General features: G+C 40.0%; 1 protein-coding gene across 1 annotated transcript; it reads right to left on the bottom strand.

The window, feature by feature from the left end:
- Positions 1–2683: 2683 nt before the first annotated feature.
- Positions 2684–10241, bottom strand: rps7 (ribosomal protein S7). The gene is made up of 7 exons (XM_080453813.1): positions 10213–10241; positions 8145–8230; positions 7976–8047; positions 6795–6938; positions 6257–6321; positions 3924–4074; positions 2684–2792 (listed from the first exon to the last, which is right to left on the bottom strand). Exons 2-7 carry the CDS (start codon positions 8217–8219, stop codon positions 2715–2717), a joined length of 585 nt encoding a protein of 194 aa, XP_080309939.1. The 5' UTR covers positions 8220–8230; positions 10213–10241; the 3' UTR covers positions 2684–2714.
- Between the last annotated feature and the right edge of the window lie 1137 nt (positions 10242–11378).

The following is an 11378-nucleotide window of genomic DNA, read 5'->3' as shown; positions in this document are numbered from 1 at the left end:
TATATATATATATATATTAATGATAATATATATTTATATTATTATTATAATAATTATTAATATTATATTATATTATATTATATTATATATTATTTATTATATTTAAGCAAACATTTTTAACTCAAATCTTTGCTTCTAGAGGTAGCCTACCTGGCACAAAAATATTTTTGAGATGGGGGTCCGCGGCCAAATACATATCATTTTGGGGGTCCTTGGCTCGAAAAGGTTTGAGAACAACTGCTGTACTGTAGATTAGCGGTTCTCCCCCCGGGGGGGGGGGGGGGGGGGACGGACGGACGGACAGATGACAGTGAAGTGACAATTTAAGGACTTTTAATACCTTATTTAATACAAAGAAAGAATACCATTACTGCATCAAAAGTAATCAACAAACAAAAATGTTGAAAATAGCCGAAGGGCTTAGATCTGTAGCCATGGTTCACATGACGGTATGACAGTCATGTTTCAGGGCTATAGTAGATCTGCTATTTTCACAATATTTATCTGTGAAAATGTAGTGCCCCAACTCCTTCATTTCAAGTGCTTTCTCAGGGTGGGGGGTCCCCAGTTCTAATATGATTATTTTGGGGGGTCCCCAGTTCAAATATGATTATTTGTGGGGGTCCCCAATTCAAATATGATTATTTTGGGGGGTGTCTCTCCAGCTCTTTAATAAACACAAACTACATTTTCAGGTGGGTTGCCATTGACACATTCAGGAGAGAGTAGGCTACCCATTTATCAGCTTTAGTGTTCCAGTTCCAATATTGTCTGCTCACTTCTTAGGGTCGTCCTAGAAATGTCCTTCTTAGGGCCTCTGAGATGTAGTGGATTAAAATACAGAAGTACAGAAAATGGGAAATACTCCAGTAAAGTTTAAAAAAATCCTCAAAAGTGTACTTAAGTACAGTACTTAGAAGTAGAGTAAATTTACTTACTTAACACCACTGTTGATTAGTACTACCGGTACTTATTTTCCACCTGCTGATTTGTGCACTACAAGGGTCCAAACTGACCTTAAAGTGTGACAAAGACACACTTGTTCAGTGTCTATGGAAACTCATATCTTCAGAGGGGAAATCATGACTATGTTATGCAGTGTTATTCTGTCAATAAATACAGACCGCATTGAACACTCCTTGCATTTATATTTAGTGTAAAACATGTCTCATATCTAGCCTAGTAAACCCCTCCCTCCGGATATCTCATTTCCATTTGATATCTGAAATCCAATGCAAATGAGGTTTCCGGAGGGGGGGGGGGGGGGGGGGTTACCAGGCTATCTCATATCCACATGGGATCCACATCTGAAACTTCCTATTCACATTATTCAATTGGGTTGACTTTTTCTCACACATCTTGGTTGGTTGGATAGGATACATCGGTATAACCTTACTGTCACAGCATGTCAGTTAAAATAAAATGTACATATGAATTAAGAAGCACCTGCCTTATAACTAGAAATTATAAACATTGTGCTGTAACCCCACATAACACAGATGTACTTTTGTCACTATATTGACCTCTCATGTTATACTTACACCCCCCCCCCCTTTTCCAACTCTTTACATTTGTGAGGAGTGCCTGAAATCAAAATAACCTTAATCAAGCATTTGTTCACATACCTTGATTATCTACATTTGGCATTTGAGATCTTAATTATTTAATCACATGGCAACAATGTGTCTGCATTATTTATCAAAACTGCTGGACCAATAATGTAATAACTTATGGACCAGAAGTGTGACTGATCATCTGCTATCAGTGTCTGAACAATCACCAGTTTTCAGTTCACCTTCAAAAGAAAATGTACTGGTGTTTACCGGTATTCAACTAGTGAGAAGGAATGGCTCTCCAAAGGCCAAGGGATGGATTAAAAATGAAACATTCAGAAGCATGAGAACATCCCAACCACCATATAACTACCAAAAACTTAACAACTTTCCCCATTTCCTGTTATTTCCCATGTACAACAGACTCAAGCTCCCCCTGCTGTTCACTTGTTACCACTGCAGGTCCTTTGGTTAATATTTATTTATAACAGTCATGGCTGCCTGTCATCAACTAAGAACATTTGCTACCTTAAAACACCTTTTCTCAACGTCAAGGCCAGGGACCATCAGGGGTGCAAATAGACCCTTAATAGGTCTAGAGCGAGCCAAACTGATCCACAAGGGTAAATTGGGTTCCACATGTACACTCTTTAACATTTTGGGGTACCAGAGATTTTCATTTGAAAACAAGGCATCAACTGGGGGTCTTTGAAATTATACAGGTTGCGAATCAGTGGCCTAACAGCATCTTAGTATTGAGGATTCATATAATTTGCTTTACCCAGCAGAATCTCACAATATCTGAGATCAAACCTGTGACCTTTTTCACATCAACAGATGTATTTGCAACAGAAAACAGATGTGTTAAGTGTAGTTCACCCAAGAAATTACTTATATTCATGGAGATTTTTTTGTTTGTCGCATTCCTGAGGCAATAATTTGATAACCGTGTGAATTTCCGGTAGGAGACAAAGAGTCTCCTTTGCTTAGGAATGCGATAAACAAAACAATTTCCATGAATTCAAGGCTTAATGAGGTGTGTAATTGATAGAAAATATTTTTTAGGGTGAACTATCCCTTTACAAAACCCATCCCATGCGGCAATGATAAATTACAACCAAACCAACAAGGACAGTAAACAAATTTTATTTTGTCATCCTTTTACAGCTGAAATTCTGGGAATTCGAAGACGACGTCTTTGCCTGTGAGCTTTTTGTAGACACCAGCGAAGGTCTCAACCTGACAGAAAAACACAGAGGAACATGTTGTTAACTTCACTCATTCACTGCAATGACCAAGGTTCAGGGTTTTAATGACATTCTACATGAATCCATAAAGACCGGGAACGCATCTGTGTCATTTGGTGCCACGCTATGAGCTTGTTTATCTGCTATTTTTGAATAGCCCAAAGAATTCTTAAAAAGACACAGATGCGTTCCTGGTCTTAATAAATTAATCTTAACGCTGGCACTGGCAGCAACATTTAAAATATGAGTTTGTATCCTGCATGGTTTAGCTCCCCAGTAACGGCCCAAAGGACTCTGGGAAGATGTAGGAATATACAGGACGCCCCGTCCTCGCCGGCCCGAGAGCCGGGGACAGAGGTTGTTCTACAACGTCGTGGAACGGGATTGTACGTCACAGCATTAATGCTACGCTCCCATATGCCACAAGGACAGAGCCATGTGAGAGAGTAACCTCACAGGATGTCCACGTTGAACACCTCACACATTCTAACATGTTTAATGAAATGGATTATACTATATTTCAGTCAACAGTTCATCATTCTTCAAAAACAGCAAGTCAAATAGCTGTGGGAGTATGAATCCATACTCTAGTGTTTTGAACTTATCAATTGTTTTAAGTCTGCAATTTGTGGCATTTGGCTAATCAACTTAAGTCATGAATAATAGTGTCAACATTTCCACAGAGGTTCATGAGATAGTAGAGTTAGTTACATTTGAATTATGTAAAATCAATTTGAATACTTCACTTTCACTGGTGATAAAAATAAAAAGCATGAATGGGAAAATAGATTTTCAAACTAGGGATTCAGTGCATCGAGAAAAGAGATGTTCTAAAATATCAAACTGATAAGACCTAACCACCTAAATGCTCTTTTATTGATGTAATACTTATTTTACCAGGGTCAGCTTTGTACTTGGTCCAATGCCCCGCTCCCACACACGGTATAATTGGTTGAATACTAGAATTTAAATGCATTTAATATTCTTTAAGGCCTAGGAAACACAATTTAAAATATTTATGGATCTTGCCGGCAGTGCACCCTGTGCTCTCCACAGCATTTAAAAGTTTGAAGGATTCAGGAATTCAACTTCTCCGGGACTTCCTTCCGCTCTCTTTACTCACTTTGTGTTCTACATTGTTCTGTTGGGCCTTGTCAAGGTGGACCTTGATGAGGCGGCTGCTGTCCAGCTTCACCCTGATCCGCTTCCCAACGATCTCACTGGGAAACACCAGGTCCTCCAGGATGGCATCATGCACGGCCGTCAGCGTACGGCTGGATGACAAAACAATTAACGTATGTTAAGACATTATCCACTGCACCTCTAATGCTGCTGGTTTTATGTCCTTCCAGGACATCTAGTATGACAGTGTTTTTCATATCAAGTCCATTATTTATTCGGCATTTGAACCACGGACCATTTGATGAGATTTAGTTGTCATTTGATAAGATTGTGTCCACAATTCCATGCTGTATTGATGTTGGTAGACAACAGGCAAATGTTGATTAAAATAACAATGCTTCTACATTCCCCATTGTGTAGACTTCTTGTAAATTAAGTAATGCAGATGTTTAACAATAACTCAACTCTTGAGCGTAAAATGAAACCAAATGGACCGTAAGGGTCCATTTGGTTTCATTTTACGCTCTCAAGAGATCTACCTAATAAGGGTCCATTTGGTTACCAACTCTCCCTCAGTTTAGCTGGGGACCACCTGGAACCCCCTCAAGGACCACTGGTTGAGAACCAATGTTCTACGAGGACACCTAGAACTGCTAGTTTCTACCCTGCCAGAACAAATGGTACTGCTGGTTTTAGGTCCTACCAGGACATCTAGTAGTGCCGTTTTCTAACCTAGCAGTTAACATTGTTGAACAATAAGAATTTAACAGATGCCATGTCCAGAGTCCATATGGGAAAACAAACAATATATTTAATCATCAAGTATAACTCAAAGGTTTGTTGGCTGCATTTGAAATGTGCCGTTTAAAAAATAAAATAGTTTATACATTTCTCTTAATATTTGTCCCCTGCATGGTTTAGCTCCCCAGTAACGGCCCAAAGGACTCTGGAAAGATGTAGGAATATACAGGACGCCCCGTCCTCGCCGGCCCGAGAGCCGGGGACAGAGCTTGTTCTACAACGTTGTGGAACGGGATTGTACGTCACAGCATTAATGCTACGCTCCCATACGCCACAAGGACAGAGCCATGTGAGAGAGTAACCTCACAGGATGTCCACGTTGAATGCAGTCAAAATTTGAGACATTCTTAACCCATGAAGACCAAGAACTTTAGATTTCTTTGGCTATTCAAAAAAATAGCAGATCTACAAGCTCATAGCGTGGCGCTATGAGCTTGTAGATCTGCCATTTTTGAAAAATCGTGAAAATATGAGCACATCTTTGAATATGTATTTTTAAAAGCAAACCTTTGTAAAATGTGGACCTCCAGAAGCAAAGATTTAAGTTACAAATGTTCACTTTAAAAAATAAATAAATTAGCTTGTAGATCTGAAATTCTTTTGAAAAAAAAGATAGTGAAAATGTGTGCAAATCTTTGAATTTATAAATAGTTTTAACAAAAATCTTTGCTTCTGGGGGTCCCTGGAACAAAATATTTTCAGATGGGGGTCGGCGGCCACACAGTATACATATTTTTGGAGGTCCTCGACATCAAAAAGGCTGCGCACCACTGATATTATAGCAACATAAGTTTTTTCAAAACAATGTTGGGATTTAGAAGACATTTGTTGAATCCCCAGAAGCATATATTTGAGTTACAAATGTTCCCTTTAAAGAAAGATTTGCACAACTTTTCACTTTTTTCAAAAATGGCAGATCTATAAGCTCGTAGCTAAGCTTGTATGTCTGCTTTTTTGAACAGCCAAAAGAATACAAAAAAAAAAACACACAGATGCTTTCCCGGTCTTAATGGGTTAATGTTTGAAGTATTTGAGGATTCAGAATCTATAATTAAAGGGATAGTTCACCCCCAAAATAACTTTTTTTCTATTGATTACTGACCATCTGGAGCCTTGAATTCATAGATATTTTTTTGTTTTTGTCACATTCCTAAGCCAATAATTGGATTATAATAAATGTGTCCCCATTGATTCCGGTAGGAGACACAAATGCATTTGTGTCTCCTACCGGAATCAATGGGGCTAAATTTATTATAATCAAATAATAAAGGAAGGAATGCGACAAAAACAAAAAAATATCCATGAATTCAAGGCTCCATGGGGTGAGTAATCAATAGAAAAAAAGTTATTTGGGGGGTGAACTACCCCTTTAAGCTACCGTTTTGACCCAAATCATTTCTCCTGAGATTTGTGCCGTTCCTGTAAATAAATGAGCATGATGCCCCAGGAGAGTCAGGCCCCCCGTCACAGCTGGAACATAACAGCATGTTGTCAACCACCAGGTGTCTTGTGAGACAAAACTCTTACACTCACCTCCTGGGGCGCTTCTGCTTATTCTTTGTGCGACTTTTCCTGGTGGGTTTGGGCAGGATTCTCCTCTGCAAGGACAGAACATACATTTTAATTAACCAAGGGATTCCACAGATATTTAAACATCTTTCAGATCACCCAGCCACATAGCAGCATCAAACACAAATATACAAGGATTATCAGCTCACAGACAGTTCAAAAATACATCAATCAATAATGGCAATTTGTATCCTGCATGGTTTAGCTCCCCAGTAACAGTCCAAGGACTCTGGGAAGATATAGGAATATACAGGACGCCCCGTCCTCGCCGGCCCGAGAGCCGGGGACAGAGCTTGCTGTCCAACGCCGTGGAACGGGATTGTACGTCACAGCATTAATGCTACGCTCCCATACGCCACAAGGACAGAGCCATGCGAGAGAGTAACCTCACAGGATGTCCACGTTGAATACACTTAAAAAGCACACGTGAACTTTCTGATCACATTTATCATCAACAAAATTCAGCTACACACCACGTTGACGTGTGTTATCAAGACGTTACCTGTGCGATGAAGACGACATGCTTTCCACTGAACTTCTTCTCCAGCTCTCTCACCAGACGAACCTGAATCTTCTGGAAAGACTTCAGCTGAGGAACGGGAACAAAGATGATGATGGCTTTCCTGGCGCCACCAACTTCAATTTCCTTAAAAAGAAAGAGAACTAATTAGACCAACAGTCAGGTAGAAATCGTGGCCATTCCAACAACAGAAATCACAAAACTACAGCAAAATATTAAAATGTAAGACACAATTAATTAAGCACATATCCAGGCAGTTAGTTCACCCAGTATTCTAAGTTTTCTTTAGGACGCTACAAAAACAAGCATACAATTCATAGAAATTCCAATAGGTTTGTATCCTGCATGGTTTAGCTCCCCAGTAACGGCCCAAAGGACTCTGGAAAGATGTAGGAATATACAGGACGCCCCGTCCTCGCCGGCCCGAGAGCCGGGGACAGAGCTTGTTCTACAACGTTGTGGAACGGGATTGTACGTCACAGCATTAATGCTTCGCTCCCATACGCCACAAGGACAGAGCCATGTGAGAGAGTAACCTCACAGGATGTCCACGTTGATCATATAAAAACAGTTCAATTCATGTCGAGCACACATGTGACACCCCTGATTTGTGTCTTTGCAGCAGTAGGAGTGCTCAAGTCAGTCAATGTTCATAAAACTGCTGAAATGCAAAACAGCGGTGGCACTCCTGAAGTAATGCCATCTTTAAAGACAGTAGTTTAACCCTTTTCATATCAAGGTCCATTATTTATTGGGCATTTGAGCCACAGACCACCATTTGATATGACTTTTTAGACTCTCAAACACAAGATTTTTTCCACAATTCCATGTTGTATTGATGTTGGTACCATAGGAGATGACAGGCAAACGTTGATCAAAATAATGATTCTACATTCTCTAATTGTGTAGACTTCTTGTAAATTAAGTAAAACAGATGTTTAACAATAACCTAACTCTTGAAAGTGTAAAATGAAATGCGGGTCCATTTGCTTTCATTTTACAATCTCAAAGAGTTAAAGATCTATAAGGGTCCATTTGGTTAGAACAACTCTCCATCATTTAGCTGGGGACCACTTGGAACCCCCTCAAGGACCACTGGTGGTGAACCACCATTTTAAGACAAACAATGTGTTAACCTAAGAAGACAACTTGAAGATGTGTACCTTTGCAGCTGTGATGTTCAGTTCTCTGAGCTGAGCCTTCAGATCAGAGTTCATCTCCAACTCGAGGAGAGCCTGTGAGACAGCAGACACAAACATGTTAAAAATGTAACTGGTACAGTACATCACACAGACTTAATTATCATTTCACACAGCAAACACCCCTTCTTACCTGGGAGATCCCGGACTCAAACTCGTCTGGCTTTTCGCCATTCGGCTTCACGATTTTGGCGCTGGTACTGAACATGGCCTTTGTCTCTGTAAAATAAATGATAAAACAGTGAGATTTAAGTCATTAACATCCATCTATAAATTCTACAAATCTGTCCTTCGCATATCTTGAGAACTGTTTATCTGATTGACTTCACTGTGCGGGTGTATGGCTGAGAACAATTTGTGTCCTGCATGGTTTAGCTCCCCAGTAACGGCCCAAAGGACTCGGGGAAGATGTAGGAATATACAGGACGCCCCGTCCTCGCCGGCCCGAGAGCCGGGGACAGAGATTTTTCTACAACGCCGTGGAACGGGACTGTACGTCACAGCATTAATGCTACGCTCCCATACGCCACAAGGACAGAGCCATGCGAGAGAGTAACCTCACAGGATGTCCACGTTGAATACACTTAACAAAAACACCACAAGTCAACTTTCAGATCACATTCAACATCAATAAAGTTACATACTAGAAACTAAAGCATAACAAGTTCAGCTCAGGGGGACATGACGAGCAAAATACATCCATGCTGTTGTTTCATGGCTTAATACTGTAACCACAATATGCATTTCAGTGTTTAGCCTTTAGTCAATTGGATCAGCGGTTCTCCAGCACTGAGAGCCTGCACCAGGACAGAAGGGCACTACTAGCATTTTCACATCATTGCAAACCTGTTACAATGGACCCTTATGGATCCGCAACTTTTAAAAGTTGTACAACAGGACCCAAATGGACCCTTATGGGGCATTAACTCTGAGTGTGCAAATGCAACCAAATGGACCCTTAGGTCTGAGAGTTCAGTAAGGAGTTTGCAGTGTAAAACTGTCCTGTAGAACAGTCGTTCTCAAAATGGGTTCCTGGGACTCTGGGTTCCTTGAGGGGGTTCTAATTTACCCTTACAAGTCTGTCACTCTTACAGCATACAAATTGAACCAAATGGACCCCAACAGGTCCATTTGTATACCGTCAAGCGTTAAGGGGGTCCTTAAAATGTTAAAGTTAGGGAACCACTGCTGTAGAAAACCATCTCTGCTAGCTGCAGCCTCCTCTTGACATGCTGGACCCAAAAATACCCGCCAGTGGACCCAGAGTGACCCCACAACACGTCTACTTTTGACCCAAAAAAAAGAGCAACTCTTACAGAGTACCACTTGTACACTTTAAGATTATGATTTCACTATGTATATCTGTTATTACATTTTAGACACATCTGTGCTAAGTGCTAGCCCTGCTTCATCCTGTCTGACATGCTGGGTGCCGGTCACAGCCAGTAAACCCAAATTGACCCTACAAACACACTACTAACCCAAACCCAAATAAGAGCATCTCTTACAGAGTACCACATGTCTTGTGCAAATTGAGATTAGGATTTCTCTGAGAATGTTATTAAGTCTTACAGAAACAAGCTGTGCCAACCTTCATACTGTCCGAACATGCTGGGTGCCGGCTGCTAGCAGCTAGCTGTGATGCTAACGGGTATAATTCAGACAGACGGAAGGGTTCTGACCATTCAACACAACGGCATTATGACCTAACCACTTACATTAGCTCCTAACCGAACAGAACCAGACCGAGCTGAACAGAACCAGGCTGACAGAAGTGGAAACTAACACCAGTTAGTTAGCAGCTACACGAAGCTAGCATGGTGATGGGCAGAGCTAACGGCTGGGGCTGGCTAATACAGGTTAGCGTTGTTAGCAACACGGGCATTTATTAACGTTCTATTTAAAGATAAAACCACACGTTAAAATGAACAGAACAGAACCAGCCTGTTAGACACAATGTTAGAGCAGCAAACACACGTGTAGGCCTGGTAACACTAAAAGCCATGTAACCACTATATTTCACACCCGGCACTTTAACCTCAATATTATGTCTTATAAAACGGCCATCCGTCGCTACAAACCACACAATCTAACGCATCAGAGCTCCATGAAGCGATACGATGCGAAATTAGGAACATTGTGTGTTTTAATTTCATGTTTAATGTTAAAATGTGTCGCCGAGTGAAAATGCTCCGCCATACCTCTGTCAACGACGGCCAAGGAAGAGGTCGGAAATCCCGCGAGGTTTCGTTATGTCACGTCTCGCCGGGAACCATGGGAACCCGCAGTTTTTTGGGGGGGTTTTCTTGTTGTTTCATAAAGTTGATGTGTTTGTCACACTTTTTTTTCATGTATTATTATTTTTATGTTATGACTGAAAAAAGAAAAAAAAACTCATGTTTTAACATGATAATCAATTTTTGCTATTTATTTATTTTATACACGTTCGCTATTTGACTTTTTATGTATGTTTATCTCGCGCTTTGTCGCTATTTATCTTATTATTTTTTATTATTTACATTTTATTCCATATTTATACGATCGTCAACAACAGTGTTATATATTTTATACACATTTTAAATTACACATTACATTTGTCAAAACAATAAAGTTTTTGGGAGAAGAAAAAACACCAAGGAGGAAGGAGTATATATCTACGAACAAGGAGCGGCCACAAAGCTCGATGGAAATTATTATTATCATTAAAATGTAATAATAATTCTTCTTCTTTTCTTTTGATGGAATGGAATGTCTGCGAGTATGAGTAACTTGTTGAACAGCCCATTATTGCCCAATCAAAAACGTACTCTGTTTTTTATGGAAAATAACTGAGGGTATGATGATTTGAGAGAACAAAAGACAGAGAGAGAATAATAATGAACTTTGAAAATAAAATATGTGCTGGGGGGGGAGGCATGGGGCATTGATGATTAAAAAAAGAAGGGGAAAAAATAAACATACTCTGTGCTCTTTTGGATAACAACCTCGATAAACGTAAACAGAAAAACAACAGCTCTCATAAAACAACTGTAATAGGTCTTGTTTAACCTTTTTAAACCGATTATCTGACAGTTTAATGTAGTAATAATTCAAATCATAAGCGTGTCCTGAGCAGTGGTGTAAGTACATTTACTCAAGTACTGTACTTATTTATACCTGGCTATTTGAAAATAGACGATCTACAAGCTCACAACGTGTCGCGATGCGACGCGTTGTGAGTGAAATTCCTGACTTTTACTTGTAACAGAGTACTTTTACATTGCAGTATTGATACTTGTACTTAAGTAAAAAATGTTAGTACTTTTTCCACCACTGGTCCTGAGTGTCCTACTCTGGTCTACGTTTAGAACGTGACGCATGTGGCCAT

The sequence above is a fragment of the Gymnoscopelus braueri genome (assembly GCF_963280865.1).
Source record: "Gymnoscopelus braueri genome assembly, chromosome: 16".
Taxonomy (NCBI): Eukaryota; Metazoa; Chordata; class Actinopteri; order Myctophiformes; family Myctophidae; genus Gymnoscopelus; species Gymnoscopelus braueri.
The sequence above is the reverse complement of the archived record's forward strand: the minus strand, read 5'-3'. Positions and strand labels throughout refer to the sequence as shown.